The 27,272-nt window shown below is 57.8% G+C and overlaps 1 protein-coding gene across 1 annotated transcript in view; it reads left to right on the forward strand.

Moving 5' to 3' along the window:
- The window catches only part of SPTBN5 (spectrin beta, non-erythrocytic 5), a 50,944-nt gene that overhangs the window by 6,955 nt on the left and 16,717 nt on the right, over positions 1-27,272 (forward strand). The window contains 43 exon segments of the mRNA XM_036842010.1: positions 394-1,025; positions 2,399-2,506; positions 2,508-2,535; positions 2,649-2,881; positions 3,140-3,293; positions 3,382-3,469; positions 3,472-3,557; positions 3,618-3,830; positions 6,251-6,451; positions 7,153-7,270; positions 7,273-7,304; positions 9,716-9,846; positions 10,098-10,337; positions 10,614-10,901; positions 11,952-12,192; positions 12,347-12,474; positions 13,476-13,616; positions 13,618-13,705; positions 14,175-14,339; positions 14,780-14,994; positions 16,063-16,246; positions 16,465-16,623; positions 16,881-16,997; positions 18,051-18,069; positions 18,072-18,207; positions 18,610-18,745; positions 19,000-19,145; positions 19,848-19,962; positions 20,060-20,127; positions 20,129-20,165; positions 20,375-20,420; positions 20,568-20,692; positions 21,978-22,002; positions 22,005-22,060; positions 22,062-22,184; positions 22,351-22,500; positions 22,719-22,830; positions 23,249-23,433; positions 23,977-24,126; positions 24,279-24,458; positions 24,653-24,748; positions 26,201-26,316; positions 26,401-26,515. Coding sequence (XP_036697905.1) covers positions 394-1,025; positions 2,399-2,506; positions 2,508-2,535; positions 2,649-2,881; positions 3,140-3,293; positions 3,382-3,469; positions 3,472-3,557; positions 3,618-3,830; positions 6,251-6,451; positions 7,153-7,270; positions 7,273-7,304; positions 9,716-9,846; positions 10,098-10,337; positions 10,614-10,901; positions 11,952-12,192; positions 12,347-12,474; positions 13,476-13,616; positions 13,618-13,705; positions 14,175-14,339; positions 14,780-14,994; positions 16,063-16,246; positions 16,465-16,623; positions 16,881-16,997; positions 18,051-18,069; positions 18,072-18,207; positions 18,610-18,745; positions 19,000-19,145; positions 19,848-19,962; positions 20,060-20,127; positions 20,129-20,165; positions 20,375-20,420; positions 20,568-20,692; positions 21,978-22,002; positions 22,005-22,060; positions 22,062-22,184; positions 22,351-22,500; positions 22,719-22,830; positions 23,249-23,433; positions 23,977-24,126; positions 24,279-24,458; positions 24,653-24,748; positions 26,201-26,316; positions 26,401-26,515 — 6,126 coding nt within the window.

Raw genomic sequence — 27,272 nt, forward strand, 5'->3', positions numbered from 1 at the left:
AGGGTTGGTGTCTCAGCTGGGCATGGGGGAGATGATCCAGGCCAAGGGCTCTGAGCTGCTTTAGGGGTGTGGCGGCCTCAGGGAAGGGAAAGAAGGCTCAGAAAAAGAACAGCTCCCCCCCCAGAGTTGAGGCCAAATGGAGTAAAATAAGATAGAGGAAGGCAGGACGGGGCCCCACACTCCCAGGTCTGAGTGTAGAATGGTGGTAGACCCGCTTCTCTGGGGGCTGGGAGGAACCCCACTTTAGTGTGTCCTCAGCTGAGGGCAGGAGCTACTGCCCACCTGGGCAAGCCTGGCTGGCACTCAGCACCCAAAAGGGGAGGGCCTCCAGGGCCTGGATTTCAGGGCCTGCCCCCAGGTGCCGCCCTGACCCTTTCCCGTGCCCTCTGCCAGATCCTGCTTCAGCTCCAGGAGACAGAGGCGCTGCAGACCCAGTGCGAGCAGCTGGTGGCCGACCTCCTGTGGTGGATCGCAGAGAAGCCGGTGCAACTGGAGGCCCGGGATTTCCCAGACACCCTGCCAGGCATGCGCCAGCTGCTGGTGGCCTTTGCCTCCTTCCGCACCCAGGAGAAGACACCGAGGCTGCAGCAGTGAGGGGCCACGGAGGCCCTGCTCTTCCGGCTGCAGATGGCACTCCGAGCCCAGAATCGCAGGCACTTCCTGCCGCACGAGGGCCTGGGCCCTGCAGAGCTGTCCCAGAGTTGGGCAGGCCTGGAGCAGGCAGAGGCCTCGTGCAGCCAGGCCCTACAGCAGAGGTTCCTGCAACTAGAGAGGTTGGAAACCCTGTCCCGGCGCTTCCAGCGTAAGGTGGCCCTCCAGGAGAGCTTTCTGACAGACACAGAGCAGGTGCTGGACCGGGCCGCAGCCCCACCGGCCAGCCCGGCCACAGTGGAAGCGGCCACCCAGAGGCTGCACATGCTGGAGGCCGGCACCCTGCCCCAGGAGGGGTGCTTCCAGGCCCTGGCTGAGATTGCAGACATCCTCCAGCAGGAGCACTACCATGGCTGGGCAGAGGTGGCCTGCAGGTGAGCCCCAGGCACGTGAACGGTCTTCAAAATAGGCTAGGGCCTTCCTACCGTGCCCCTATCTTTACACAGCCCATTCCTGGACACAGAGGCAGGGATGATTTATGGGTTTGGGGCTCCCTTTAAAAAGATCTAACTCCTGGGAATTCCCTGGCAATCCAGTGGTTAGGACTCAGCGCTTTCACTGCCGGGGCCCAGGTTCGATCCCTGGTCAGGGAACTGAGATCCCACCAGCCGCGAGGCACGGCCTAAATAAATAAAAATATAAAGATCTAGCTCCCACTGATGTCTGAAATTCCACCATCCGTAATTGATCCCTTTTGGTAAAGCACTGTTCTTTCTAGATAGCCTCTTATTAATTCAATCACTAAACGTTTATTGAGTATCTACTATGTCCCAAGTACTATTCTAGGTGTTAGAGATTTAGCAGTGAAGAGGACAAACAAAAATCCCTCCGTTCATAGAGCTTACATACTACTAAGGAAAACAGAAGAAATATATAGTATGTGAGATAGTGATTTTAAAAAATAATAAAGCAGAATAGGGGAATATGAGGTGCCCAGGTGCGGGGAGGGAATTATATTGGGTGGTCAGAGGAGGTTTACTTTTGAGCAAAGACCAGCAAGAAGTGAGAAGCCATACAGATATGAGGACAGACTCTACTAGTGCAGTGTCCCAAGGTGGGCACATGCCTGGCATATTTGAAAAACAGCACAGAAGCCAGTGTTGGCCAAGTGAACAAGTTGTAGTTGAGGTCAGGGAGGTATGGAGGCGAGAGGTGGTGGCAGAGATCCTGCTGGGCCCTGCAGGACACAGTAAAGACTTGGTTTTTACTCAGCAAAAGATAAGCACTCATGACAGGGCTTGAGCAGAGGAGTGACACAATCTAACTTTTGTTTTACAGTGATCACTCTGGATGCCATGTCAGGAATAGACTGAAAGGGCAAAGTCAGAAGGAGATAATAATAATCCAGACCAGAGAAGCAGTGAAGGTGATGAGAAATTGGTGGGATCCTGCATATATTTTGAATCCAACAGGATCTGCACACAGATCAGATGTGGGGTGTGAGAAAGTGAGTTATCAAGGTTCTGGCCAGGGCACCTGGAAGGATAGAGTTGCTATCACCTGAGATGAGGACTGGAAAGAAGGCTTGGGGGTCCGTGAAGGCCTGAACCTCCCAAGCCCTCCTTCCAGCTTCTCTGCCTGTGTCTAAAAGGCGGGGACACTGCCCCAACTGGATGGATGCTCACAGCTCCAGCCACGGTACTCAGGCTCCTGCAGGACAGCCAATCCCCACCCTGCAACTGTGGACCCCAAGGTAGCTTCCCTACCCCAGCCCAGTGGGTACCACCCTTATTCTCATATCCCCCAGGCAGTTGGAGATCACTCAGTGCTGGGAGCGGCTCCTTCCGCGGCTCCAAGGGCAGAGGAAGCAGATGGCAGGCATGCAGGCTGTGCTGAGCCTGCTGCAGGAAGTAGACTGCCTCCAACCAGCTCAACCAGCTGCAGGTGGGCCCTGGACCAGCGGATCCCTGGGAAACACAGCAGGATGCGCCAGCCCTGGCGTTCACGGGGACCCAGCTCTCTGGGACTTTAATGACCACTCGTCTGTCCCTGGCCAGGTGCTGGCCATCTCCATGGCCTGTGGGCAGCAGCTGGCAGAGGTAGTGGAGCTGCTTCAGGGGCATGACCTGCTGGAGGCCCAGATCTCGGCCCATGGCGCCCACGTGAGCCATCCTGCCCACCAGACAACGGAGCTGGATTCTTCCCTGGGCACTAGTGTGGAAGTGCTGCAGGCCAAGGCCAGGGTGCTGGCCCAGCTCCACCAGAGCCTGGTGTCTCTTGCCAGGTCCCGGTAAGAGCTCACCCGAACTCCCCTACCCTCTCCAGAACTTTTCTGTAACACAAATTACCCCCTGCCCAGCTTAAAACAGTGCTGCCTGGCAACTTCCTCTACACTGACCCTCATCCCCAAGGCCTCTTGTCTCCTCTGTTGAGTCATCCAGGAAAAGGAAAACTCCTGTCTAAGGGGGAGTGTCTGGGCCTGCTGGGGAACCCCCTCCCCAAGCCCCGTCACTCCCCGAGCCCTTCTGTGGCCCTTGCTGTCCCTCAGGCGGGCCTTGCTGGAGCAGACCCTGCAGCGGGCAGAGCTCCTGCACAACTGTGAGGAGGAGGACGCCTGGCTGAGGGAGCGGGAACAGCTGGTGGAGGATGCGGCCCTGGGCCCGGATCTCAGCCAGATCGCTGCGGCCCTGCAGCAACACAAGGTGCCCACTACCCTGTGCCCTGCCGGTTCCCCTCTCCCTGCCTTCCCGCCCTTCCCCTCGCCTAGCTCCCTGCTCTGCTATCTGCCAGGCCCTAGAAGCCGAGCTCCGCCGCCACCAGTCCGTGTGCACTGATCTCGTGCGGAGGGGACGCGACCTGGGTGCACACGGGCCCCGATCACGGCGGTGTAGGGCGCGTGGCAGAGGCTCTGGGCCCGGGCGGCGGGGCGGGGCGCGCGGCTGCAGGCGGCCCTGCTTGTCCAGCAGGTCGCTGGGCGGCCAGGCGGGGAGTGCGGGATCGGCCCGTGCCCAGCCTGCCCTCCTCAGTACGTCGCCGACGTGGCGGAGGCAGCCTTGTGGCTCCGGGAGCAGCGGTCAGCGCTGGAGAGCACGTCCTTTGGGCAGAACCAGGCAGCCGCTGAGGCCCTGCTGTGGCGCCACCTGCGGCTGGAGCGCGCAGTGCGCGCCGTTGGGGCCGAGCTGCGGCAATTGGACGAGCCCGCGGGGCGGCCGCAGCCCGGGCGTCGTCGCTCCTGGTGCGCGGGGACCGACCGGGCAGGGACCCAGACCCACGGGCCTCCGACATCAAATGTGCGTGCTGTGCCCGCTCTCCCATGGTCACACAGAGGGTGGAAATGGGAGGGCATTTGTGGCCCCTGACCTGGCCTTCTCCTGGGCTTGGAGGTGCCCACCCCTCTTCAGATCATCTCCCCTGCCGACCCGCCCACAGTGGAGTCCTGTCTGCTCACGGTTGGAGGTTATCGAAGTGTAGTTTGGCGTTGCTCACTTCACCCGCCAGTTCCCAGGCACTGATCAGTTTCCTCCAGGAGTGTCCCTTTACTTTCACCACCAGGCCTAAGGTGACCCTTCAGCCTTCAGCCCTATTTGGCTCTCTCTCCTGACTTGGCCTTTTTAGGTTTTGGGTGGCCTAATCTCTACACCAGACTGCTTTCTGAACCCCCTCCCTCAGTTCATTGAGCCTCCAGTTTTAAAAGAAACACATAACTACCTGGTGGGCAGTTCGGTCCACCCTATGAGGGCTTGAAATTGTCTTCCAATAAGCCATACATGTAGCTCAAGATGCATAAATCACAGCCCTCAGACCCTGCACTCACATTTGGTCCCTCTACCCTCATCCCAAGGAAGCTCCATTTCCCAGATGCCCTCTCTCTGACCAGCCATGTCCCATGCACCTGCAGAGCTGCAGCTCAGGTCCTCGTATCTTGGGAGGGGGCCTGGTGGAGTAGTCGGTAGCTGACTGGGGTTCTGGTCCTGACCACCAGGACCAGACTAACCAGGTCTGAAAAGTCTATGGTTCTAACCTAGCCGAGGTCGAGCTATCTCTTTTCCTTTGCATTTATTCCCTGGACCACATAATTCACAATTTTTGAAAATAGATCCACAGTGTGTTAGCAGTTGTCTGGTTTCCTCTACAGATGAGGAAACCAAGGTTCACAGATGCCAAATTACTGCCCTCACACCTGCTGGAGAGGCCTCCCAACTCCTGGTCCAGGGCTGTATCCACCCCATCCCTCCCTGTGTGGCTATGATGTTTAACTCCAGCACTTAGTTATATTAACACACACTGCTTTTGGTATTGCCTTCCTCTTGTTCTGTGTGGCCTCCTTCTCCAGTCTGAGCTAATTGTTTAAATGAATGAATGGGAGGTGCCTTATCCTTCTTTTGTGTCCTCTACTGCCCAGCCAGCCCTGGCATTGATAGAGAGGTTAGTCCTAGTCTCTGGCATTTCTAGACCCTTGCTTTGCCCAATGGGGGTGGTTGATACAGAAATGCCCGCTCTCCTGGGGGTGGGGAACCACTTTGGCAGCTAAGCAGAGCCTTCCCTCCTCCATACAGAGGGAGCCCCCTGAAGGCTGGAGCAGAGTTGATGGAGATGCGACTGGGAGACCTCAGGATGGGACCCAAATTTTAGCACTGCCGGGCAGCCAGTACCCCTGCCCTCTGGTCCAGATGAGCTTCATCTACAGAAGGTATAAGACCAAGACCCCATGTAGGAACCTTAACAGAGCATCATAAATTTATTCTGTGTGGCTCTCGGGGGCATCTGAAGACCGAAGGGAGGAAGTTAAGAAGAGACCATTTTGGGCTCAGCAGAAAGAAAGATGTGAAGCTGCTCGAAATTCTGAGTCTTCCTTTGTTTTCTTCCCCTTTCCAGTCTTTCTCTGTGCCTGTTCCTTTTCTTCAGCCTGGCTGCCACGGCTGTGTCTTACCCTTGCCCAGGGCCAGAGGCACAGAGGGACAGAGACCAGCTGCTCGTCCACCCCCATCGGGAGGGCCAGCCTGTGCTTCCCCCACCCCTCTCTGCCCCATCTCCTACCGCCAGAGCCACTCTGCCTCCCCCTCTGCAAATCCTACTCCCCCAGCCAGGCCCACTGAGGCCCACCTTGTCCATGAAATCTTTCCCAACAGCCCCAGACTGTTCTAGCCATTTTCCCCCCCTGGACACCCGTAGTATTTATTTCACACAATGCACATTCTGCTTACCCGTGCACAGTCCCGGGAGGTGTCCCATCAGCTCTAGGTCTGTGGGCTTGCAAGCCTGAGAAGATCGTAAGGCCCTGAACAGGAAGCTCTGACCCTCGTCCTCTTCTCGCCCCCAGGGCTCCTGGCACAGGGCTGAGTAATAAATAATCCCCCGCCCATCCCCACTGGCCAGCTCCTGGGTCAAGAAGAGGAGCAGGACCAGCATAGCCCTCAGAACCTGTGCTCCCACAGGGACCCACTTCACCCAGCTCCCGGGAGAGACCTGGCAGCCCCTGCACCAGACGAGCCCCGACACCTGGGAGCTGAAGGACGGGGGGTGCTGCCCAGCCAGGTGCCCATCAGCCACATCATGAAACAAGAATCCCAGGTACAACCGCTGGCCCCACCCAGCCTAGCCTTCTGCTGCTTGCGGGGAGCCCCCTCTGGACATGCTGGCCTCTGTCCTGTCCGCACAGGTGGTGTCTGCGCTGAGCTCTCCGAAAGAAGGCCCAAGAAACCCAGGGGCCCCGCGTGAGGTTTCCTGCTACTCTGGCCCCCGGGGCATCCAGAAGATGGCCCTCCCAGATGAGCCTGACCCTGACTTTGACCCCAACACCATCCTCCAGACACAGGACCACTTGAGCCAGGACTATGAGGGCCTGCGGACCCTGGCAGAGGTAACGCTCCTTGTTCAAGAAACGTTCATGGAGCACCCACTCGGGGCTAGACCCTGAGCCATGAGCCCAGGGACAGAGCAGTGACTGGACTTGCTCCCTGACCTTGGGGAGCTTACATCATGGCAGAGAAGATGTGAAACAAGTCATTAGACGCAGGTGTGATGGGAGCGTGAGAGGGGAGCCCAGGTCAGGATGGGGAGTCAGGGAAGGCGTCGCTGAGGGAAGGACATTTAGGCAGAGACTTGAACAATGAGAAGCTGAGAGCAGGTGAGCCAGGGGGAGGGCAGGGGGAGATGGCAGGGAGGAGCGTTCTAGGCAGGACCTGTGCAAAGGCAGGAAAGAGTCCCAATGGAGGAATGAGGGCCAGGGTGCCTGGAGCACAGCGGTGAGGCCCAGAAGCGGCTAGAGGAGAGCCTGGAGAGGAGGGGGCCCGGGAGCGGGGTCAGGTCCCATGCGAGAAGCGTGGATTGTACCTAAGAGCCAAAGGATGTGAGTAGGACAAGAGCAAAAGCACACATTCTGCCGGGGCCCTCTACCCTGTGCCACCTCTGACAGAGGGCACAGAGCCCAGCTGTGGGACAGGGACCGTTTCTGGCCCTGGCCCTGGGCTCTGCTGGTTGGGAGGTGATGGGGGACCTGCTCTGAGCACCCCGTGGCGGGCACTGACCCTCACCCCAGCCTCTGGGCCGGCCTCTCCTCAGCACCGCAGGGCCCGGCTGGAGGAGGTGGTGGCCCTGTTTGGCTTCTGTGGCTCCTGTGGGGAGCTGCAGTCCTGGCTGGCAAACCAGACAGGGCTGTTCTGAACACTGCAGCCCCAGGCCACAACTTGGAGGTCATGCAGCTCAAGTATGAGGTACAGTCCCCTTGGAGCCATTGGGGGGGTCTTAGCTGCTTGGCCCTGCTGCCCCTCTTTATTCCTGCCCTGTTCCCTCCTCACCATGCTTCTGCCTCCCCCTTATCCACTCTCAGTGCTCCATGTTAGCCATGGTCCTGTCTGGGAGGAGGGAGGGAGGGAGCTGGCCTTGAATGTTTTTAAATTGAGGTATAATTGGCATACAACACTATATTATTTCAGGTGTACAACGTAATAATTAGATGTTTGTATATTATTGCAAAATGCCCACAACAATAAATCTAGGTAACAACCATCGCCATACGTACATAGTTACAGAATTATTTTTCTAGTGATGAGAACTTTTAAGACTTATTCTCTTAGCAACTTTCAAATATGCAATATAGTATTATTAACTATAGTTGCCATGCTGTACATTACATCCCCATGACTTTTTATTTTATAACTGGAAGTTTGTACCTTTCGACTCCCTTCACCCATTTCACCCATTCGTTACTCCTCCCCTTTGGCAACCACCAATGTGTTCTCTGAATCTCTGAGCCTGTTGTGTTTTTCTTTTTTAGATCCCACATATAAGTAAGATCATATGGTATTTGTCTTTCTCCATCTGACTTATTTCACTTAGCATAATGCTGTCAAGGTCCATCCATATTGTCCTGAATGGCAAGATTTCATTCTTTTTTTATGGCTTAATAGTATTGCAGTGCAAGCGCGCGCATGCGTGCACACGCACGCGTGTGTATCACATTTTCTTTGTTCATTCATCCACTGATGGACACTTAGGTTGTTTCCATAATCTTGGCTATTATAAATAATGCTGCAATGAAGATAGGGGTGCATATATATTTTTGAGTTAGTATTTTCATTTTCTTCAGATAAATACCCAGAATTGCTGGATCATATGGTAGTTCTATTTTTAATTTTTTGAGGAACCTCCATACTATTTTTCATAGTGGTTGCACCAATTTACATTCACACCAACAATGCACAAGGGTTCCCTTTTCTCCACATCCTCGCCAACACTTGTTATTTCTTGTCTTTTTGATAATAGCTATTCTAACAGGTATGGGGTGATATTTCACTGTGGTTTTAATTTGCATTTCCCATATGATGGTGATATTGAACAGCTTTTCATGTAGCTCTTGGCCATCTGTATGTCTTCTTTGGAAAAATGTCTATTCAGAGCCTCTGCCCAGTTTTAAATTATATTATTATTATTATTATTTTTTGCAGTTGAGTTGTGTGAGTTCTTTATATATTTTGGATATTAACCCCTTATCAGATATATGATTCACAAATATTTTCTCCCATTCCATAGGTTGCCTTTTCATTTTGTTGATGGTTCCCTTTGCTAGGCAGAAGCTTTTTAGTTTGATGTAGTACCACTTGTTTATTTTGCTTCTGTTGCTTTGCTTTTGGTGTCAAATCCAAAAAATCATCATCTGACTGATGTCATGGAGCTTACCCCACTATGTTTTCTTCTAGGAGTTTTATGATTTCAGGTCTTACATTCAAGACTTTAATCCATTTTGTGTTAATTTTTGTGTGTAGTGTAAGATAATGTTCCAGTTTCATTCTTTTGCAGGTGGCTGTCCAATTTTCCCAACACCATTTATGAAGAGACTGTCCCTTCCCCATTGTATAGTCTTGGCTCCTTTGTCATAAATTAATTGACCATGTATGCATGGGTTTATTTCTGGGCTCTCTATCTGCTCCATTGAGCTATGTGTCTGTTTTTATGCCAGTACCATACTGTTTTGATTACTATGCCTTTGTAATATAGTTTGAAATCAAGGTACGTGATACCTCCAGCTTTGTTCTTTCTCAAGATTGCTTTGGCTATTTGAGATCTTTTGTTGTTCCATACAAATTTTAGTCTTCCAGTTTATGCACACAAAATATCTTTCCATTTATTTGTGTCTTCTTCAATTTTTTTCATCAATGTCTTATAGTTTTCAGTGTACGAATCTTTTGCCTCCTTGGTTAAATTTATTCCTAGGTATTTTATTCTTTTTGTTGTAATTGTAAATGGGACTGTTTTAATTTCTCTTTCTGATAGTTCACTATTAGTGTGTAGAAAGTCAACAAATTTCTGTATATTGATTTTGTATACTACTTTACTGAATTCATTTATTAGTTCTAAGAGTTTTTTGGTGGAGTCTTTAGCGTTTTCTATATGTAAAATCATATCTGAAAATAGTGACAGTTTTGCTTCTTCCTGTCCAATTTAGATGCCTGGTCTTGAATTTTTAAAGGGCCCTCCCAGCCCTTTAAGGACACAGATCCCTGTCCTTTCAGAGGGATGCAGCTCAAACATCTCTGTAACAGCCCCTATCTGAGGTCATTCCTAGTCTTAAGGGAGGTGTGGGAAGAGAAAGGTCCCCTCAAGGCCTGGAATCTCTTTCCCCCAGAAATTCTTCACTGCCCTGGCTGTGGGAAGAGGCCTCTGGGCTGAGGTTAGCAGCTCCACTGAGCAGCTGAAGCAGAGATGTCCTGGAGATTTCCCCAAAATCCAGCGACAGCAGGAGGAACTGAGCTGCAGGTGAGCATGAGGAGGGAGTGCAAGGTGAGGGGGGCAGCCTGGATGCAGTGCCCGGGCCTGAGTGCCAGCTCACCTGACCCCCAAGATGCCAGGAAGAAAGACTGGACATGTCAGAGGCAGAGAGGAGAGGGCGTGGGGATGGCCAGCCTGGCAGCTTCTGTCATGCGAGCCTCCGGCCAAGACCCCAGGATGGACAGGGTGGTGTCCCTGTGACGTGACATCCCTGAGACAGCCCTGCTCCCTCTGTCCAGGTGGGAGCAGCTGGAGGCCCTGAAGAAAGAGAAGGAAACACAGCTGGCATGCACCACGCATGTGTGCGGTTTTCTGCAGGCGTGTGGAACCACATGGGTCCAGCTGCAAGACATGATACTCCAGCTAGAAACCCTGGAGCCGGGGCACTTAGAGGACAGCCACCGCTGTCAAGTGAGCCAGCAGAAGATGCTGGCGCGGGAGAGAGGCAAAGGGCCGCTAGCGAGTACGGCCTGGGTTCGGCACCGTGAAGGCCTGAGCAGGGTTCTGGAATGGGGAAGAGGACAGAAATTGAGGTGGGGAGGACGGGCAGGATGTGCTGTCCGAAGGGCAGGGCACAGGTTGGGGAGCAGTATGAGAACGTGCTCATGGCGAAAGGGAGAGCCGCACGTGCTTGCTGCCCCTAGGTGGAGGGTAAGGGGCCAGTTCAGAGTCGCCACCACTGGCCCTGGGGAGCACAGGCCCGGGCACTGGGCCCAGGGCGGGGCCCGGACTAGGCGGTGGGCCCTGTCTCACAGGGTCGAGGACCTGGGCCCCACAGAGAGCCAGTCCCTGCAGGGACAGGTGGAGATGCCACAGGGGCTGCTGGAGCGAGTGCAGGAGCAAGTGACCCGACGGTCCCGGGCCCAGGCCGAGGCGCAGGCCCGCCAGGGCTTTCTGCAGGGGAGCCGGCGGCTGCTGTGGGCAGGCGGTGTCTGGACTCAGCTGCACAGCGAGGAAGAGGAGGTGGTGGACGTGGCCTCAGCCCAGCGGCTTCTGGTGGAGCACCAAGACCTGCTGGAGGAGATTCACCTGCAGCAGGAGAGGTCAGGACAGGGGGGCGGGTGGGGCACCCTTCAGGCTGGCCACAGCCGGTGGGGACGGGGTACTGGAAAGGGAGAGGCAGGAAGTGCCCAGTCACCCAGGGGAGTGGCCCAGGCTGGTGTCCGGCATGGTGCTTCAGGCAGGTTTACAAAGGCGGGGTGCAACCAAGGACTGGTCAGGCATCTTGCATACTTTGGGGAGGGACCTAGGGCAGAGTCTGAGCTTCCTGGAACGTTCTATCCAGTCCAGGCCTGGCCATAGCCCATGCAGGTGAGCCTGGTAGATTGCTCTGTCAGGGTGGTCAAGCCTCCCCACCTATTCTGGGTAACGCAGACCCCACGGACCCCTGGAGTGAAATGGCTCAGCCCCCCCACCGTCCCCCGGGAATAAGACACCCACCTCCTTAGTATGGTGATACCTCCTCTCCTCCTACAGGAGTGGGTACAGTCTGCAGGCTGTGCCCCACGTGAAGGAGCCTGACAGGTGGCCAAGTGGGCACTGAAATCCAGCCCATCCCCTGCTCACTAGACTCCACTACCCGCTTCTGGGCTGCATCAGCTCAGAGAAGTGGAGCCTTTTCCTAATTCAGACAAAGGTGTGGCCTGTTCCCAAGCTGTGAGCCTGGGGGCGAACCCGGCAGAGAGGGGTGGGTGCCTTCCTAATCGCTCCAGGCTCCACCCAGGCTTGCGGTGGCCCCAGTCAGGCATGTAGGCCGTCTGAGTGATTTTTCTGGGTGTGCTGCCCCAGCACAGCCACTTGCCTGGTCATCGTCATCAGCGTGGCCAGCTGGAGCAAAGGTGTGACATGCAGGGAGCACGGAAACTAGTGAGTCCCAAGTACTGGGCTGGGCTTGTTACATTCAGTGTCTCACTAGTGGCCCAGGGCACAGCTGTCCCACAGGACAAGCTGACCCCTGGGCTCACCAGCCTCACACCCCTTCTGGTTACCCTTACATCAGAGCTCCAAGATGAACGATCCGTGGAGGTGAGAGGGGAGGAAGGTTGCCAAGGGGAGCAGACAGGGTTTCACCCTCTGCCTGTCGTCCTGGACAGGCTGCAGCGGCTGGAGGCTCAGGGCCAGCGCATGGCAGCCTTGGACTCCCCGGACTCCCGAGAGGCGGCCGGTACCCTGAGGCTCCTGGGCCAGCAAGGCAGGGAGTTGAAGGCAGCCTGGGAGCAAAGACAGCAGCGGCTGCAGGAGGGGTTGAAGTTGCAGAGGTCTGGTCGAGAAGTGGATGTTTTCACTGCCACCTGTGCCAACCACGAGACCTTCCTACAGCTGGGCAGCCTCACGGTATGGAGCTCGGGGTGTGCAGCTGGGAAGCTCCTCCTACCCCAGGAAGTAGGAGCTTAGAAGCCAGGCTGGGCGGGAGGCCACTGGGTCGGCGGTGGGTGAGATGGTGCTGACCCCCATCATCCCGGCATGACCCCAGTCTCTGCATCTCCAGGAGGACGTGGGGGAGGCCCAGAGCCTGCTGCAGCGGCACCAGGAGTTTGAGCGGCTCCTGGATGCCCTGGGCCCTCGAGCAAAGGATCTGCGGGCACGTGGCAAGAAGCTGGCTCAGAGCCAACACAAGTGAGCCTGGGCCTGACTGGGCAGCACCTGCAGAGCCCAGGTTTCTTTCTCAGCCTGCACAGACCTGAGGCTTGGAGAGTGCACGGGGAGTGGGGGGGACAGTGGGGTGCACCCTGGGCTGCGGTGTGTCCGACCTTCGGGGTGAGCCTCAGGCAGAGTGGAGCCTCCCCATATCCTCCCCCACTCTGCCTGCCCTCCCGGGTCCGAGAGCACCTGCCGCGCGTCCAGGCACAGTGGACCAGGCTCCAGGAGAGTGCGGCCTGGGTTCGGCAGCTGCTGGCTTCCCTCCAGCTCCAGGGGAGGGGCCGGCCCCAGTGCATGAGGCCTCCCTGGGAGGGATGCTTAAGAGTCCACTGCTGAACTAACAACTGTGTGCTATGTGGAGCACTTTAGTTTACAAAGCACTTTCCCACATGTTATGTCATTGACCTCCAAGCATCCCTTGTGAGATAGGCATTATGGCTCCAATTTTTCCAGATGAGGAAAACTGAGGCTCAGGCCACACTGCTCAAAGGCAGAGCTGGGCCCGAAGCCTTGGCCTCTTGAATAACCCTCTCACCCTCCCTCAGCCGGCTGCTCCCCGCCCTCACGGCCTCTGGCCACACTCCAGGCTCTTGCACGGGCCATGGGCTCCAGCTGCAGATCTTGACTCTGTCAGATATTTGTTCTGCCCATGATCGGGGCTCAGAGCTGGGCTAGTTCACAGGCCTCCCGGAGCTTAAGCCTGTTTGGAGACAGAGGACCATCCATGATCTGATGCGGCTGGAGCAGCGGGGACCTAGCCAGATGCTTCTCCTATCTGGGCACAGGGCACCGTGAAGCCAGACCCTGATTCTCCAGGCCTCTTTCTGCTGTTTTCCCTGAGACATCTTTCTCCCCATCTTGGTTTCCCTGTCCATTCTTGGGAGCGGTAACTCCAGGCCCCACCTCTCCTGCACCCCGGGATTGGCTCTGCATCCTGCTCTTCCCCTCGGGGCGCCCTAAGACCCCTTTCCCTAGAGGTCCTCATACCAGCCCTCACCCCCACTCTGTGATACCCACTCTCCCCTGGTTCCTGGGCAGGAATGGAAGCAGGACGTGGCAGAGGTGACACTGTGGATGGAGGAGAAGTGGCGGATGCTGGCGGACGAGCCATCCCGAGCCTGGCAACATCCTGCAGAAACTCAGGTGGAACAAAACAGCTGAGCGTGAGCTGGTGGCCACCCAGGGGCACGTGGAGGGCCTGCAGCAGGTGCGGGACACTGGACAGAGGGTGCAGGGCCTGCTCAGCTTCACGTTTCCGCTGCGCAGCACGTTTGCATGGAGCACGGTCACTGAAGGAAGAATCAACCTCAGTCTCCATGGAATTAGGATCCCCCAGTTTCCCCCTTCACTCAGCAGGCACCCCCTGGTCTTGGCACCCAAACTAGCCCAGAACGCTTCTGTCACCCCTTCCCCTCAGGTCTAAGAGGCAGCCTGCCGCCTCTGCCTGAATGCAGCCCTCCCACCAGCCATCCGGTGCCTGCTCACCCCACGCTGTTCGCAGGCGTCAGAGGAAAGCCCTCCCACCTCTGCCCACAGATTTAGGGCTACGCAGACAGCTCGAGCCCTTGTGGCGTGTGGCGTGCAGCTCGCAGCCAACCACCACCACTGCTGCACCCTGGGCCCAGCCCGCCACGGCCCCTCCTGGTACCAGCAGCTCAGCAAGACGCCCACTGCAGGTTAAGAGAGAGCTGTTGAGCAGCAGGCCCCGTGCCCAGGAGGACGCGCAGGCCGGGCTTCAGGGCCTGAGCAGCAAGTGGGAAGAGTTGAACCGCCAAATGGCAGAGCATGGGAAGCAGCTCCGGCAGGCTCGGCAACAGGACCAGCTCCTGGGGCTGCTGCAGGTTGGCTGAAGAGAAGGGCAGGACACAGGAGGGAGACCGAAGCTGGGCTGGGCTGGGAACAGACAGGACGGGAAGGAGGGGGAGGAGTCGGGGTGTTCTGCTGACTCTGGAGCGGCCCTGGGAAGTCCTGCAGCCTTTGGAGGCCTCTGGCCTACGGCCCGTTGACCCTGGCTTTACCCACCACTGGCCAGTCCAGGATTGCGTCCTGTGTACCCATGTGTGCTCGGCACAACTTGAGTCCCCCGGAGAGGAAGAAGTGTGAGGGGATAGGGCTGTTCATGAGGCTCTGGGAGAAGGTGCGGGTTAGGAGTGGGAGAGGTCCCCAGAAGGCCATTGGTGAACTTGGTATGTTACTAGCACTGCAGCCTTAGAGCCCAAGAAGGGCCACTTGCCAGCCTGTATGTGGAGAGCCTAACGCAGCGCCCGACCTCCCTCCCCAGGAAGCCAAGGAGAAGATGGAGCAGCTAGAGGGGGCCCTGCAGAGTGCAGAAATGGGGCAGGACCTGGGCTCAAGCCGGGGGCTGCAGAGACAGCACCGCCAGCTGGAGGCCTAGAGCCAGGCGCTGGCCAGCAAGATGGCTGCCCTCGTTCCCCAGGCCCCCCAGGTGGTCAATACCCAGACCATCGTGGAGGAGACCCAAAAGTACCTCCAGAGGTACTCGCCTGCTCGTTCCGTCTCCACTCCATTGTGTGTAATTGCCACCATGTGAACCTGAGGGTGGTTTCACCCAGGGAGCCCAGCAGGGTGGCAGCTACAGGCCCTGAGGTTGTCCAAGCCTCCTTCCCTTATGAGTAGAGTCATTCCCGTCAATAGAAATTGACTAGAGGCCAGACGAGAAATTCAGGCAAGGCTTTACTGGGGCCCCTGCTGCAGCAGGCGGGGAGCGAGAACAAACAACAGGTTCCCTTGTTTGCCTGCTCACTCAGTAGGGATGAGCTTGTCGGGCTGGAGCGGTGGCTTAGGTGTTTTGCCCACCCCTCTGGTGGTGGTGAGTGCAAAGGGCGTGAGCTGTACCCTACTTCTGTCCTGACACCCTGTTTTGTTTTTTTGGTTTTTTTTTAAATTATTATTTATTTATTTATTTATTTTTGGCTGCGTTGGGTCTTCGTTTCTGTGCGAGGGCTTTCTCCAGTTGCGGCAAGCGGGGGCCACTCTTCATCGCGGTGCGCGGGCCTCTCACTATCGCGGCCTCTTTTGTTGCGGAGCACAGGCTCCAGACGCGCAGGCTCAGTAGTTGTGGCTCACGGGCCTAGTTGCTCCGCGGCATGTGGGATCTTCCCAGACCAGGGCTCGAACCCGTGTCCCCTGCATTGGCAGGCAGATTCTCAACCACTGCGCCACCAGGGAAGCCCCCGACACCCTGTTTTTGCTCTTGTTTTGGCTCTTCAGAAGTGGCAATTGGGCTTTTTTGGTGTTTTTATATCTTCTGTCCAGAATTTGCCCCAATGGGGCATGCATGCAGTTATTTTTAGTCCCTTATAGTTTCTTTGTATTCTGTTGCGCAAGGAGATGTTTGTCCAGGTGCCAGCACTGCAGCAAAGGGTCCCAGGTCCCAGCCTGTCTCAGCTGGGGTCTGGGCCCTCTCCAGCTGCCTCCCCATCATCAGATGAGGCTTCCCTAACCCCCACCTCTTTCTTCATGGGTCCCTGGCTGGGCCAAGAAAAGGACTGAGCGTGACCCCTCACCTGTCCCCAGCATCCCCCATGTGCTCCCTCCACCCAGGTTCGAGTCCCTTCAGGGATGTCTGGCCGCCCAGTGACTGCAGCTGCAGGCCTCCGTTGAACTGTACCGGTTCCACCACCTGAGCTACATGGAGCTCACTTGGGTGGCAGAGCATATGCCTGCACCCAGCGCTGGCTCCGATAAATACTTGGATGGTGCCCACAGTCTTCTCCACAAGCACGAGGTAACGGTCCTCATTTCTTCCCAGGATCCCTGATGTCCCATTCCCAGACCCTAGACGCCCTCCACCGCTACTCAAGGGTGCCTGATTGCCCCCAGCCCTTCTCTGCCAGCAAGTTTTGCCATGACTGAGCCCTGGAGCCGCATCCACGGCTCTGTTCTGGGCACCCCATGGCTAAGGGAAGCCCAGAGGCGACAGCCGCTTGTGCCATTCTGGGGCAGGAGCTCCGCGCGGAGGTGGAAGCCCACCAGGGACAGGTGCAACGGGTGTTGGGTTCCGGCCGCAGCCTTGCAGCCTCAGGGCGCCCCCAGGCCCAGCACATCGTGGAGCAGTGCCAGAAGCTGGAAGGCCGCTGGGCGGAGCCGGAGCAGGCCTGTGAGGCGCGGTAGCATGCAGAGGGCACGGGGTCAGGGGAAGTAGCCAAAGTCGGGCAGCCTCTGCGAGTGAGGTCTGTGGGACCTGGAACTCTCAGGGAGCTGGGTCAGTGGTAAGAACTCTGGGCCCGGAGCTGCTGGGTCCCCATGGGCAAAGAAGCCTCTTTTTGCTGCCTGCTGGAGAGCAGTGGCATGATGTCCCCAAGGGGTGATGGAGGGTCCCATCTGAGATCGTCAGGGTGAGTTGGCACCATTCTTGATAGTATTTCCTGGACGTATCAGAGCTGGAGGACTGAGTGGGGGAGAAGTGGCCTCTGGTGAGCAGTCAGGACTGTGGCGGGGACGAGACAGGCACGGTCAGGCTCATCAAGAAGCACGAGGTAATGTGTCCTGAGCATCTCCCACATGGTCTGGACTGGGGTGATGATGGGCCATGAGAAAGGGGTCTGTCACACGCCCAAAGGGCACATCCTGCTTCTCGGAGGCACAGAGCCCCACTCTTTCTTCCTGAAGGCTGTCCAGCCCCTTCCCCACCCCCACCCAAATCCTGCAGGGCCCCCTGCTCACCCCCAGTTCCCCACCCCTTCTTCAGGCACCACCCCTTTGAAGAGCCCATCCCACTTCTTTCATCTCTGTAGTGGTCCACACTCCTGTGGCCTCAGGATTTCTCTGCCTTCTCTTCTTGCTTCTTCTCCTCCCCCTGGCACTTTTCTCCTCTCTTGGGGGTGTCACCTGTTCCAGCCCTCCCCACGTCTTCCACAGCCTTCTTCCTCCCACACGTTGAATACCACGCTTTGAGTTAACCAAACACCGTGCCTGAAACCTACCTCATGAGCATCCCTGATTAAAGCACGGGAGGCCTGGAGCCCCCTCCTCCTTCCTGCAGTCTGTCTCTCAGAACCACAAGCCCTGACCCCACAGCAGTCCTGGTTCCTCTCGTCACTGAAGTGTCCTGCTGTCTGGGCGTTTTGTCTACATAGCCCTAGTGGTCAGTGTTTCAGGGTCCTGACTGAGGACTCTCAGGGAGCCATTCCTAAGGGACGTGCCTGTAGCCATGGCCTCATGGAGCTTCAGTGTCCCAGGCCTCCTGGGCAGCTCGCTTAACTCCATCCATTTTTTATACTGCGATGCTGGGGCCAGTACCACGCCCCCTGTGGCCTCTCTTCCTTGGCCCAGATGACCCATCATTCACCCTTCCCTGCTAAACAGCCCTCTGTGGGCACAGACTGGGTCTTCACTTTCATGGAACAGTAAGGAACCCCATCACTGTTGGGTAGGTGGATGACGGGTGTGTGAGTGAGCGGATGGGTTGGGGTGGGTGGATGAGTAGAAGGAGGAGAAGGATGGGCGTGCGATCAACGGGTGAATGGACAGGAGGGTGGGTAGATGAATAGATGAATGAGTCACCCAGTCTGAGCCTTGCGTGCTGGCAGGCCCTGCAACAGGAACTGGCTCTTACTGGAGCTCCATGGAGGAGCTTGACCAGAGAGCCCCAACCCTCACTGGCCCCGAGGCCCCTGTGCAGCTGGGCGTGGTGCAGGAGAGGCTCCGGGAGCGGCTGCGGGCACTGCAGGAGTTGGCAGCCACACGGTGAGGGGCGCTGTACCCCTCCCCAGGTTTAGGGGGCCTAGCCACGGTTGGCTGTTTCCATGCCATGACCCTGAGTTGGGAGGAGCCCGTGACCCCAGGCCCACGGAGATGGCAGATGGTTCCTTGCTGTGTGCTGCTCTCCTTTCTGTAAATTCCTCAGGGAGGGCCCACTGGGCAGGAACTTGGACCCCCAGCTCCTGGCTCCCCATCTCTTCCCCACATCCACACCCTCACCTGCCCTATTCTGGCCGTCTTATGTTTACTTCTCCCTGAATCCAGAGCCTCAAGCTGGGGCAGAGACCATGAATAACCTCCTCCTTCAGGTCACCTGTTTTGGCTGGGCCAGCTGTCCCCAGGGGGGTGGGCAGCTAACTTCTGGGGAACCACGGGCTATCCCCACAGGGAGCGGGAGCTGGAGGGGACCCTGAAGATGCACGAGTTCATGAGGGAGGCCGAGGACCTGCAGGGCCAGCTGGCCAGCTAGAAGCAGGCAGTCAGAGGAGGAGAGAGCCTTGGGGAGGACTGCCAGGACGCTCTGGTGAGAGGAGGCCGGGGGCAGGGAGGAAGCCCCGAGGCAGGACGCTGGGGGCAGGCGGCTGGCTGGGCTGTGTGGAGAAGGGGGCCCTGGGTCATGAGCCCTGACTGAGGACAGGCCCTCTGGGTAGAGTGGGCAGGCCCTGCGGCCATCCAACCTCCCATGGTCCAGATGTCACTGAGGTGCCTCACTCCCCAGGCTGCTTGCTGTCTCGCCAGCTAGGGGCCACTCTGTCACCTACTCCCCTCTCCCCTCAGCGCTTCTGCACCAAGCTTGCAAAGTTTCAGCACCAAGTAGAGATGGGGGGCCAACGGGTGGCAACCCGCCAGCAGCTGGCAGAGAGCCTGCTAGAATGTGGGCACAGCGCTGCCCCCAAGGCCCGTCAGATGCAGCAGGATCTGCAGTGAGTGCCCAGTGGACCCAGGGCATGGGTTTGGGGGAGGGTGCTGGGCAGGCAGGTGCTGGACTGTTAGAGGGCACGTGCTCCCGGGGCTACACTGGCTCTGTCTGCACCTGAGGTGTCGGGAAAGCAGGATGCTTCCAGGGAAGCCGAGCCTGCCACGGGTGCAGGTCAGAGAGTCCTGCCCAGACCCCCAGGGACACTTTTCCAAACCTCTGGCTCCCAGGACTTGGAGGAGGGGCTGTGGGAACACTGCCTAGCTGCCCACTGGCTGGTTTGGATCCTCCCCCAACCTGTGAGCTTTGAGGCAAGGTCATCCTCGTTCATAACCCCTAGCGCAGAGCCTGACCCAGCCTTAGGAGCTCAGGGAGAGTTTACTGAGTTAAATGAGGAATGGAGAGGAACGATTGTAATCTGGTTGACTTATTGAGACTCGAAGGCACAAGATGTAAGGAGTATCAAAGAGCACAGGAATCAGTTAAGTGCTGAGCGTGACAACAGCAAAGGACTGAATTCAAAGCAAAGCTAGAAAGAGAGGCTCCAGGGCCAGGGCCAGACAGGAGAGGGGGTTAAGAAGGGGAGATTTGGGCCAGTCCTGGATGCAGCCCAGAGAGCAGGAGGGCTGACCAGCCTAGCAGAGGGGGCGGAACGAGGTGCTGGGTGAATAGCTGATCTGCTGCCCGTCTCCCGGACGCCTGTGCGCAGCGCTGCCCGGTTGGAGCTGTGGGCGCTGACCCAGGCCCACAGCCGCCTGCTCCGAGATGCTGAGATCACCCTCAAAGTTCACAGAGGTCTGTTGGAAGCCCTCACCCAGGTCCAGGTGTGAGCCCAGGAGGAGGAAGGGGGTTCTTTCTAGAAGTGGATCAGCGCCCCACCCTCCAGTCCTGATCCCCGTGGCCATCTCCTTTCCTCGGGAGAAAGCCACAAGCCTCCCCTGTGGTGTGGCCCGGGACCTGTGTGGGCTGGGGGCCCGGCTGAGGAGACACGGGGCTGGAGCGTGAACTCGTGGGCACTGAGCGGCAGGTGAGCCCAGGTCTGGCTGCCTCTCCCCCGCAGGCCCCCTCAGGCCTGCCCATCTTCTCTCTAGCTTTTCCCGGCTCGGCTCTCGGGGCCGCCCGTCAGGCCCATTGTGCATGGAGGGCAGGGCCCCGGGAGGGAGCCGTGGGATAGGCAGGCCCTTCAGCCTCTAGGAGGACACGACCCTTCCCTCCCTATCACTAACCTGCCCCCAGCTTCAGGAGCTGCTGGAGGCTGGAGGAACGGTGCAGAAGCTGCACCGTGGAACAGTGGGAGCAGGTGATTCACACCGTGGGAGCTCCGTGGAACAGGTGGAGCAGGTGATTCGCAAGCATGAGACATTCCAGAAGGTGCTGACTGCCCAGGACGAGAAGGGAATGGGTTTGGAGGATCCTGGGCGTGGTCAAGGTGGGGTGGCGGTGCAGCAGAGGCAGCGGGCCCTGGTGCAGGCTTGGGAGGCCCTGAAGCTGCACGTGGAGCAGCGCCAGGCCCAGCTGGAGCGGGCACGGCTCCTGGCCGGCTTCCATGCAGCGGTGAGGGCTCTTCCCTCCCCGGGCTCTGTGTGTGTGTGTGTGTTGTACCGTGAGTGTGCATGCACTAATGAGACCCTCCAACCCTGGAGGGAAGACGAGCAGGGACACGAGGAGGAAGAGCACTGGGCAAGTGTGGGTGTCTGTCTGGCCAGGCAGAGGGCTGAGCGCGGGGGACGCAGCGGTGACTCCTTAGGTTTGGGTCAACACCAGCCCAGGTGAGTGACAGTGCAGTTAGGAGGCAGAGGTCCCAGCCAGAGCTCAGGAGGAGAAACAGCCCAGGAAAGCCCAGAACTGGAGATCTGAATGTCCTAGACAGTGACCTCTGGATCAGCTGGCATCTTTTTAACATCTGTGTTTAGCTCTCTGCTAGGAGCTGTGAGTGGGGAGAGGAGGTGATATGGAGCCTGTGAAAGATGGAATCACTGCCGTCAGGGAGCCTATCTAGCTGGGGGGGGGGGGGATGAGCCTAATACCCCAGAGAGTTAGATTGGGACAGTGGGCCCTGGCTGTGGGTGTCCTAGGAGTCCCCTTATCCCAGTGCCTGATAGACAGGGAGACCCAAACTATAACACAGCAAAAAGGCTTGAGTTTAGAGACCCAACTCTGCCACTTTCTAGCAGCATGGGCTCGAGCAAGGCACTTACCCCTAGCTTGTTACCCACTGTGTGTGAGCGTCTGAAGGTTACAAAACTCCCTCACACACAATGTACAATTTACCTTTCTTCATCTGTGCAATGAGGTGTTGGGACAAAGATCCAAGGCCGCTCCAGCTCTAACATGTGTTTGTACACAAATCAACAGAAGAGTGTTTGTAAGTATTAAACTGGAGATCCAGTATTAAACTGGAGTATTAAACTGGAGGACAAGGCAAGCAGTGAGATGTCAGGAGGTCAGGGGGGCAGGGAAGGCTTCACAAGGCAAAGAAGGCCTTGGCCCTTGATGAACACGTGAGCTTGGAAGGGATGGAAGGAAGGAGAAGAACTTCTAAGCAAGAGGGGCAAGGGAAAGCCTAGGGTGGAGAGAAGTCATGGGCAGGGCGAGGAGGAGGCTGGTCTGGCACCTCTGGAAGTTTAGTAGACCTGGGGGGATTGGGTTGGACAACAACGGAGCAACAAGGTGACCACAGGCCTCATGAACCTCACCTGGGCTCTGAGCTGGGGCAGCTTGGGACCGCTTCAGTGTGTGAGTGGATCCAGGCAGGCTGCGGTTGTGCCTCAGAGGCTGGTTCTCTGCCACCCAGCCCAGCCCTCACCCAACTCCCTCCCTCCGTCTCCTTGGGATCCAGGTGCGGGACTGCACCTCCTGGGCGCCTGTGTGTGACAGGAGCTGCAGGTGGAGGAGATCTCCCAGGAGCCCGGCAGTGGCCCGCACGCTGAAGCTCAGCGCCCACCGACAGCTTCGGGCAGTGCCGGAGGCCCAGGAGGAGCTGCACCAGCAGGCTGCCCAGGTGGGCCAGCAGGCACTTTTGGCTGCAGGGACATCCATCAAGGAGGTGGGCCCCCCTTTCCTGGTGCCGCCCCCCCCAGCCTACCCCGACTGAGCCTGTGCCTACCCCACTGCGCCACGCCGGCCTCTCCTCAGACGCTTCCCTTGGGACCCGCTTCTGTCTCGTCCATGCGGCTCTCCCGAGTGCAGGCTCTCCACATGCTCATGCCCAGGTCCAGGAAGGGCTGCAAGTCCTGTGGGACAAACAGGAGCAGGTGTTCCAGGCCTGGGAGCAGAAACAGGAGAGGCTGCAGGCCAGGCACCGGGAGCTGCTCTTCCTCAGAAAGTGCGGCCACCTGGACGAGACCCTCACGGCCCGGGAGGCAGGTGCCCTCACCCCGTAGCCTACTAGCGCTCCCTCTTCTCCTCTCTGCCCTCTCCCCCACTTGCTCTCTTGCTCCCTGGGGCTCTGGCCCTTTCCCTGATGTGGAGCCCAGAGGCTGTGCACTGCCTCGACCCAGACGGCTGCAAATGGGGGTGGGGGCCTGGCTGTCTGGACAGTCCCTGATGGCCTCTTTGACTTTTCCGTGGGCTGAGCCAGGTCTTCCGGAGAACCAGTGCCCTGGGGAACTCTGTGGAACAGGTGGAGCAGGTGATTCGCAAGCATGAGACATTCCAGAAGGTGCTGACTGCCCAGGACGAGAAGGGAATGGGTTTGGGGGATCCTGGGCGTGGTCAAGGTGGGGTGGTCGGAGTCTGGGAACTTGGAGAGTTCTCAATGGGGGACGTGGGTGCTCGGTGTGTACCCACAGGTAATGCTGATGTACGGGGGTGGCCTGGGGGGCTAGGGGCACCTGGCTGGGGCTGACTGAGCAGAGTAAGACGCGTGGCTCAGGAGGGCCTGGGATGGGGTGGGCCACACTGCAGGGACACAGGGGCCACATGGCTGCAGATCACGTAGTCCCAGGGCAGTGGAGCGGGGGCAGTGGGGGGAGAGCTGGGGGCTGGTTCTGGCTTGCTGGGAGGACCGGCCAGCCTTGGGCCATGCAGGGCTGAAGGCGGGGCTCCCCTGTGGGCCAGCCCCTGCTCCAGCCTCCCCGAATGAGGAACCGAGAGCTGAGTTCCCCCCAGCCCCACCCCACCCACCGGAGGCGGCTCTGTGTGAGCAGGTGAAGATGCTCGGGGGCCCCAGGGCGCAGGACCTGCTCCGCACCGTGCTAGGGCGCCGGGCTCGGGTGAAGGAGCTGGCGGAGAGCCGGGGACACACCCTGCACGCCTCCCTGCTGATGACTGCCTTCATCAGGGCCGCCATCCAGGTCAGAGGGCCTCTCCAGCCCAGTACCTTCCACTTGGGCCACATTTGCCAGTTTACAGATGACGTCCACCTTCACGGGCTCGTTCAGGCCTCGCCACAGCCCTGTGATGAGGATACTAAAGTTTGGAGAGTTAAATGGCTTTCCCAGAGGCCATGCTGGAGCCCAGACATTTGATTTGAAGACCCTGTATGTAGAGACCCCGCTGCTTCCTAAGCTCTCACAGAGCCAGGGCAAAGAGAGGCATTGGGAGGGAGCAGAGAAGTCCAGGGCCCCGGGGCAGGCGAGCCTCACCTCCAAAATGAGGTCCCACCCAAGCCAACCCCTGGCCAGCCCCTTTGTGTGGCCGAGGGGCCATCTGGGCCTGGAGCTGTCTTCCTGGGCTCAGATCACTGGATCTTATTTCCCAGGCACTGCCCAGCCCCACCCTTGGGCCAGCACTCAGCTACCTGGGCACAGCTGAGGGCAGGCGTATGGGACGTCTCTGTGGACGAGGCAGCATCAGCATCATGAGATTCATGTCCCCCCCCCCCGCCGCCACACCAGGCCGAGGACGGGATCCAGGAGTGACTCCAGCAGCTGAAAGAACCAGTCCCTCCTGGGGACCTGAAAGATAAGTTGAGGCACGTGCAGAAACACCAGGCCTTCGAGGCTGAGGTCCAGGCCCATGAGGAGATCATAACCTCTGTTGCCAAGGTAACAGCCAGGCCCTCAGCCCCCACCCTGCCCCAAAGTGAGGACGCCAGGATGGCCAAGGCGAAAGGTCTGAGGCAGGGGGAGCCTGTGATGGAGAAAAAGCAGGAGAGAGAGCGACAGGCACCATGTCCTGGTGTCCCCTCTCTCCCCAGGGGGGTGAGGCTCTCCTCGCACAGAGCCACCCTCTGGTGGGAGAGGTCTCCCAGAGGCCGCAGGCACTGGGAGAAGCTGAAGCAGGGCTGGCTCTCCGGGGCCAGGACCTGGAGGACAAGCGGAACTTCCTGGAGTTCCTGCAGACAGCGGACATTGCAGAGGCCTGGATCCAGGAGATGGTGAGACCCATCTGGGCAGGGACAGAGCTGGGGGTGGGACTGCGGGACTGACGGATGCGGGAGGGAGCCCCGGCAGGAAGTTCCCAAAGTCGCCACCTGCCCCAACACTGCCCCAGCAGCTGGGTGCCTGGGGACTGGGTGCACCCAGGGCTAGGCGCTCAGAGCGCAGCCTTCTTGACCCGCAGCCTCCACAGGAGGTGATGGTGAACATCGGCGACCTGGGCCAGGACCTTGAGCACTGCCTGCAGCTCCACAGGCGGCTCCGCAAGCTCCGAGGAGTCTGGGCCGGGGTAAGGGGGCCCTGCCAGTGCATCCCACATCAGGAAGCAGTGACCACGCATGGGCTCTGAAGCCAGATGTGGGCCCTCATGTCAGCTCCACGCTTAAGACCGGAACTCGCTTAGGCAGGCTCCCTCGCCTCACCAAGCCTTAGTTTCTTCATCTTTAAAATGAGGATACGGCTTACCTCATAGGTAAGAGAGCATACACGTATGGTGGTGGTTACAGGAATCTACACATGTGATAAAACTGCCTAGAACTATACCTTCCCACACACACACAGGTGCATGCGTGTAAAAGCTGCTGAACTCTGAATAAAGTCTGTAGTCTAGTTAACAGTTATACCAAAGTCAATGTCCTGGTTTTCATATTGCACTATAGTTATGTAAGATGTTACCATCAGGGGAAGCTGGGGGAAGGGTACATGGGCCTTCATTACACACTGTGCAATTTCCTGTGCATCTATGATTATTTCAAAATTTTTTTTAAAAAATGCATGTATGCCTGGGTGTAGTAGATAATCAATAAACTGCAATTGCTCAGAACTCTGCATCTCCTCCCCACCCCCTACTCATACACACACCAAAATCAATTTCTCTTATGCAGTATAGAGGAAAGAAATTAGCCAAGTGCATTCACAATCATGTATTAAGAGCCCAGACATGCTAACCTCACCCCCTGAAGTAAGTAGATGACTTTTTTAAAAGGCTGCAGTGCTCCAATCTAAGATGGCCTTTACTAACGGTGGAATTTCACAGCCACTGTGCCAGATGCTGTAGGAGAAAGAGTGTTAGATAGACTTGAGGAGTTGGGTTTGAGTCCTGGCTCTGCCATAAATTCACCAGGTTAGTCTCTGAGCTCTGCTCCAGCTTCTATAAAAGAGAGAAACCCCCTTCCCTGCGCACCTATGAGACACCTATTGGGAAGTGCTTTGGAAATGTAGACCAGTGCAAGGCGCTTTTACTGGGGCAGGACACCTGCAGTCCATCCACTGTCAGGGACCCCAGCCCCGTGTAGCCGTGAACCCCACCCAGTGTCTAAGCAGTGGCAGCCTCAGCCCAGTGACTCCCAGAGACAGGGACACCCAAACCTAAGGAGGCTGGCACTCACCATTTCATTCAACCCCTTACTTTGCTTTTCTTATCCTGAGAAGCTGCATTTTAACTTTAAAAGCTTCTGTTCATCAGTGCGTGCCTGCCCTCCCGCTCCTGCCTGGTCCCGACCTGGGGAGCAGATTTCCTAGCCTTAGAGATGACCCTGGGCTACAGGCCCCAGGTGCATCTCGCTCAGTGCATCTGGCATGGGATGGGTTGGCCACGGCAGAGGAAGCAGCTGCCTCCACTCCCCAAACGTGCAGTTCCTCGAGCTCTCTCAGGCCCGAGCACACTCTCCAAGTGTTGATGCAGTGCAGAGAAGGGGCTCGGAGCAGGTGCCACAGATGCCCTCCCCCTGCACCCCCACAGGACACGGTGTATGATGCCCACATCACGAGCATCAATGACTTGTCCCTGCAGTTCAAGAACCAGGACCCTGAGCAACTCAAGACCACCTGCCAGCGGTGACAGCAGCTCAACAACAGGCCAGTCCCAGAGCCGGAAGCAGTGGGGCTGGTAGAGGGAGCTGGAGGGTCACCTCAGACTCAGCCTTACACCCTCTCCATCAGGTGGAACAGTTTCCATGGCAACATGCTCTGGTACCAACGGCAACTTGAAGGGGCCCTGGAGATACACACGTTGTCCCAAAAGCTGGATGACCTCACTCAGCAGATCGGGGAGAAGGTGAGCAGTGGAACTGCTGATGCAGCCAGGGAACCAGCGCGTCCCACCCCTCACCCGCCTCTCCTCTTCAGCTCGGTACCTGGAGGCAGGTCCCATCAGGGGGCCGTCCGAGGGTCTGCCAGCGGTTCTCAGGGTCAACTCCGGACCTAGAAGCCCCCATCTGCTTCTAGGAGGCTGGCCCACCTGCCGCCTTTCTCTCCCAGAAGCACTGTGAGTCCAGAGGCCAGAGCATCCCCCTCCCCACCGTTTCCTCTGTTGTCCCCGAGCAAGGCCAGGTTTGCCCTGGGAGGTTTGCCCCGGGATTGGAGGTTTGCCCCAGGATTGTGTCAGCAGCCACAGAGAAACCTGGCCTAGACGCTGGCAGAGGTGGGAGCGGGGAAGTTGTACGCGGCCTGAGAAGCCTCCTGTGAAGCACGCGGCGCCCTGTTCTGAGCATGCACAGGGCTCTGTTCTTACTGCCCCTCTGGTTCCCGCCTCACCCAGGCCAGCCCACCTCAGTTCCCTGCAAAGGAACGAGGGTCAAGTGAGACCATGCACGTGGAAGCAGGACACCCGTGGAGGTTGCTACCGACAGCGAAACTCCAGCCCCAAGTCTCTCCTGGGAACCTTCCTCCCTCACAGAAGGAAGGGACCTGTGGTCAGGGCCAGCGGCCTGCTCCAGCCCGCGGAGGGCCCTGGGAAGGGAATCAGGCTGGGTGCTTGCTTCCCACACAGAAACCCTGTGGCCAGCGACCCCTCTGCAGTGAGGGAGGCGCTG

This window comes from Balaenoptera musculus, chromosome 2, assembly GCF_009873245.2.
Source record: "Balaenoptera musculus isolate JJ_BM4_2016_0621 chromosome 2, mBalMus1.pri.v3, whole genome shotgun sequence".
NCBI classification, from domain to species: domain Eukaryota; kingdom Metazoa; phylum Chordata; class Mammalia; order Artiodactyla; family Balaenopteridae; genus Balaenoptera; species Balaenoptera musculus.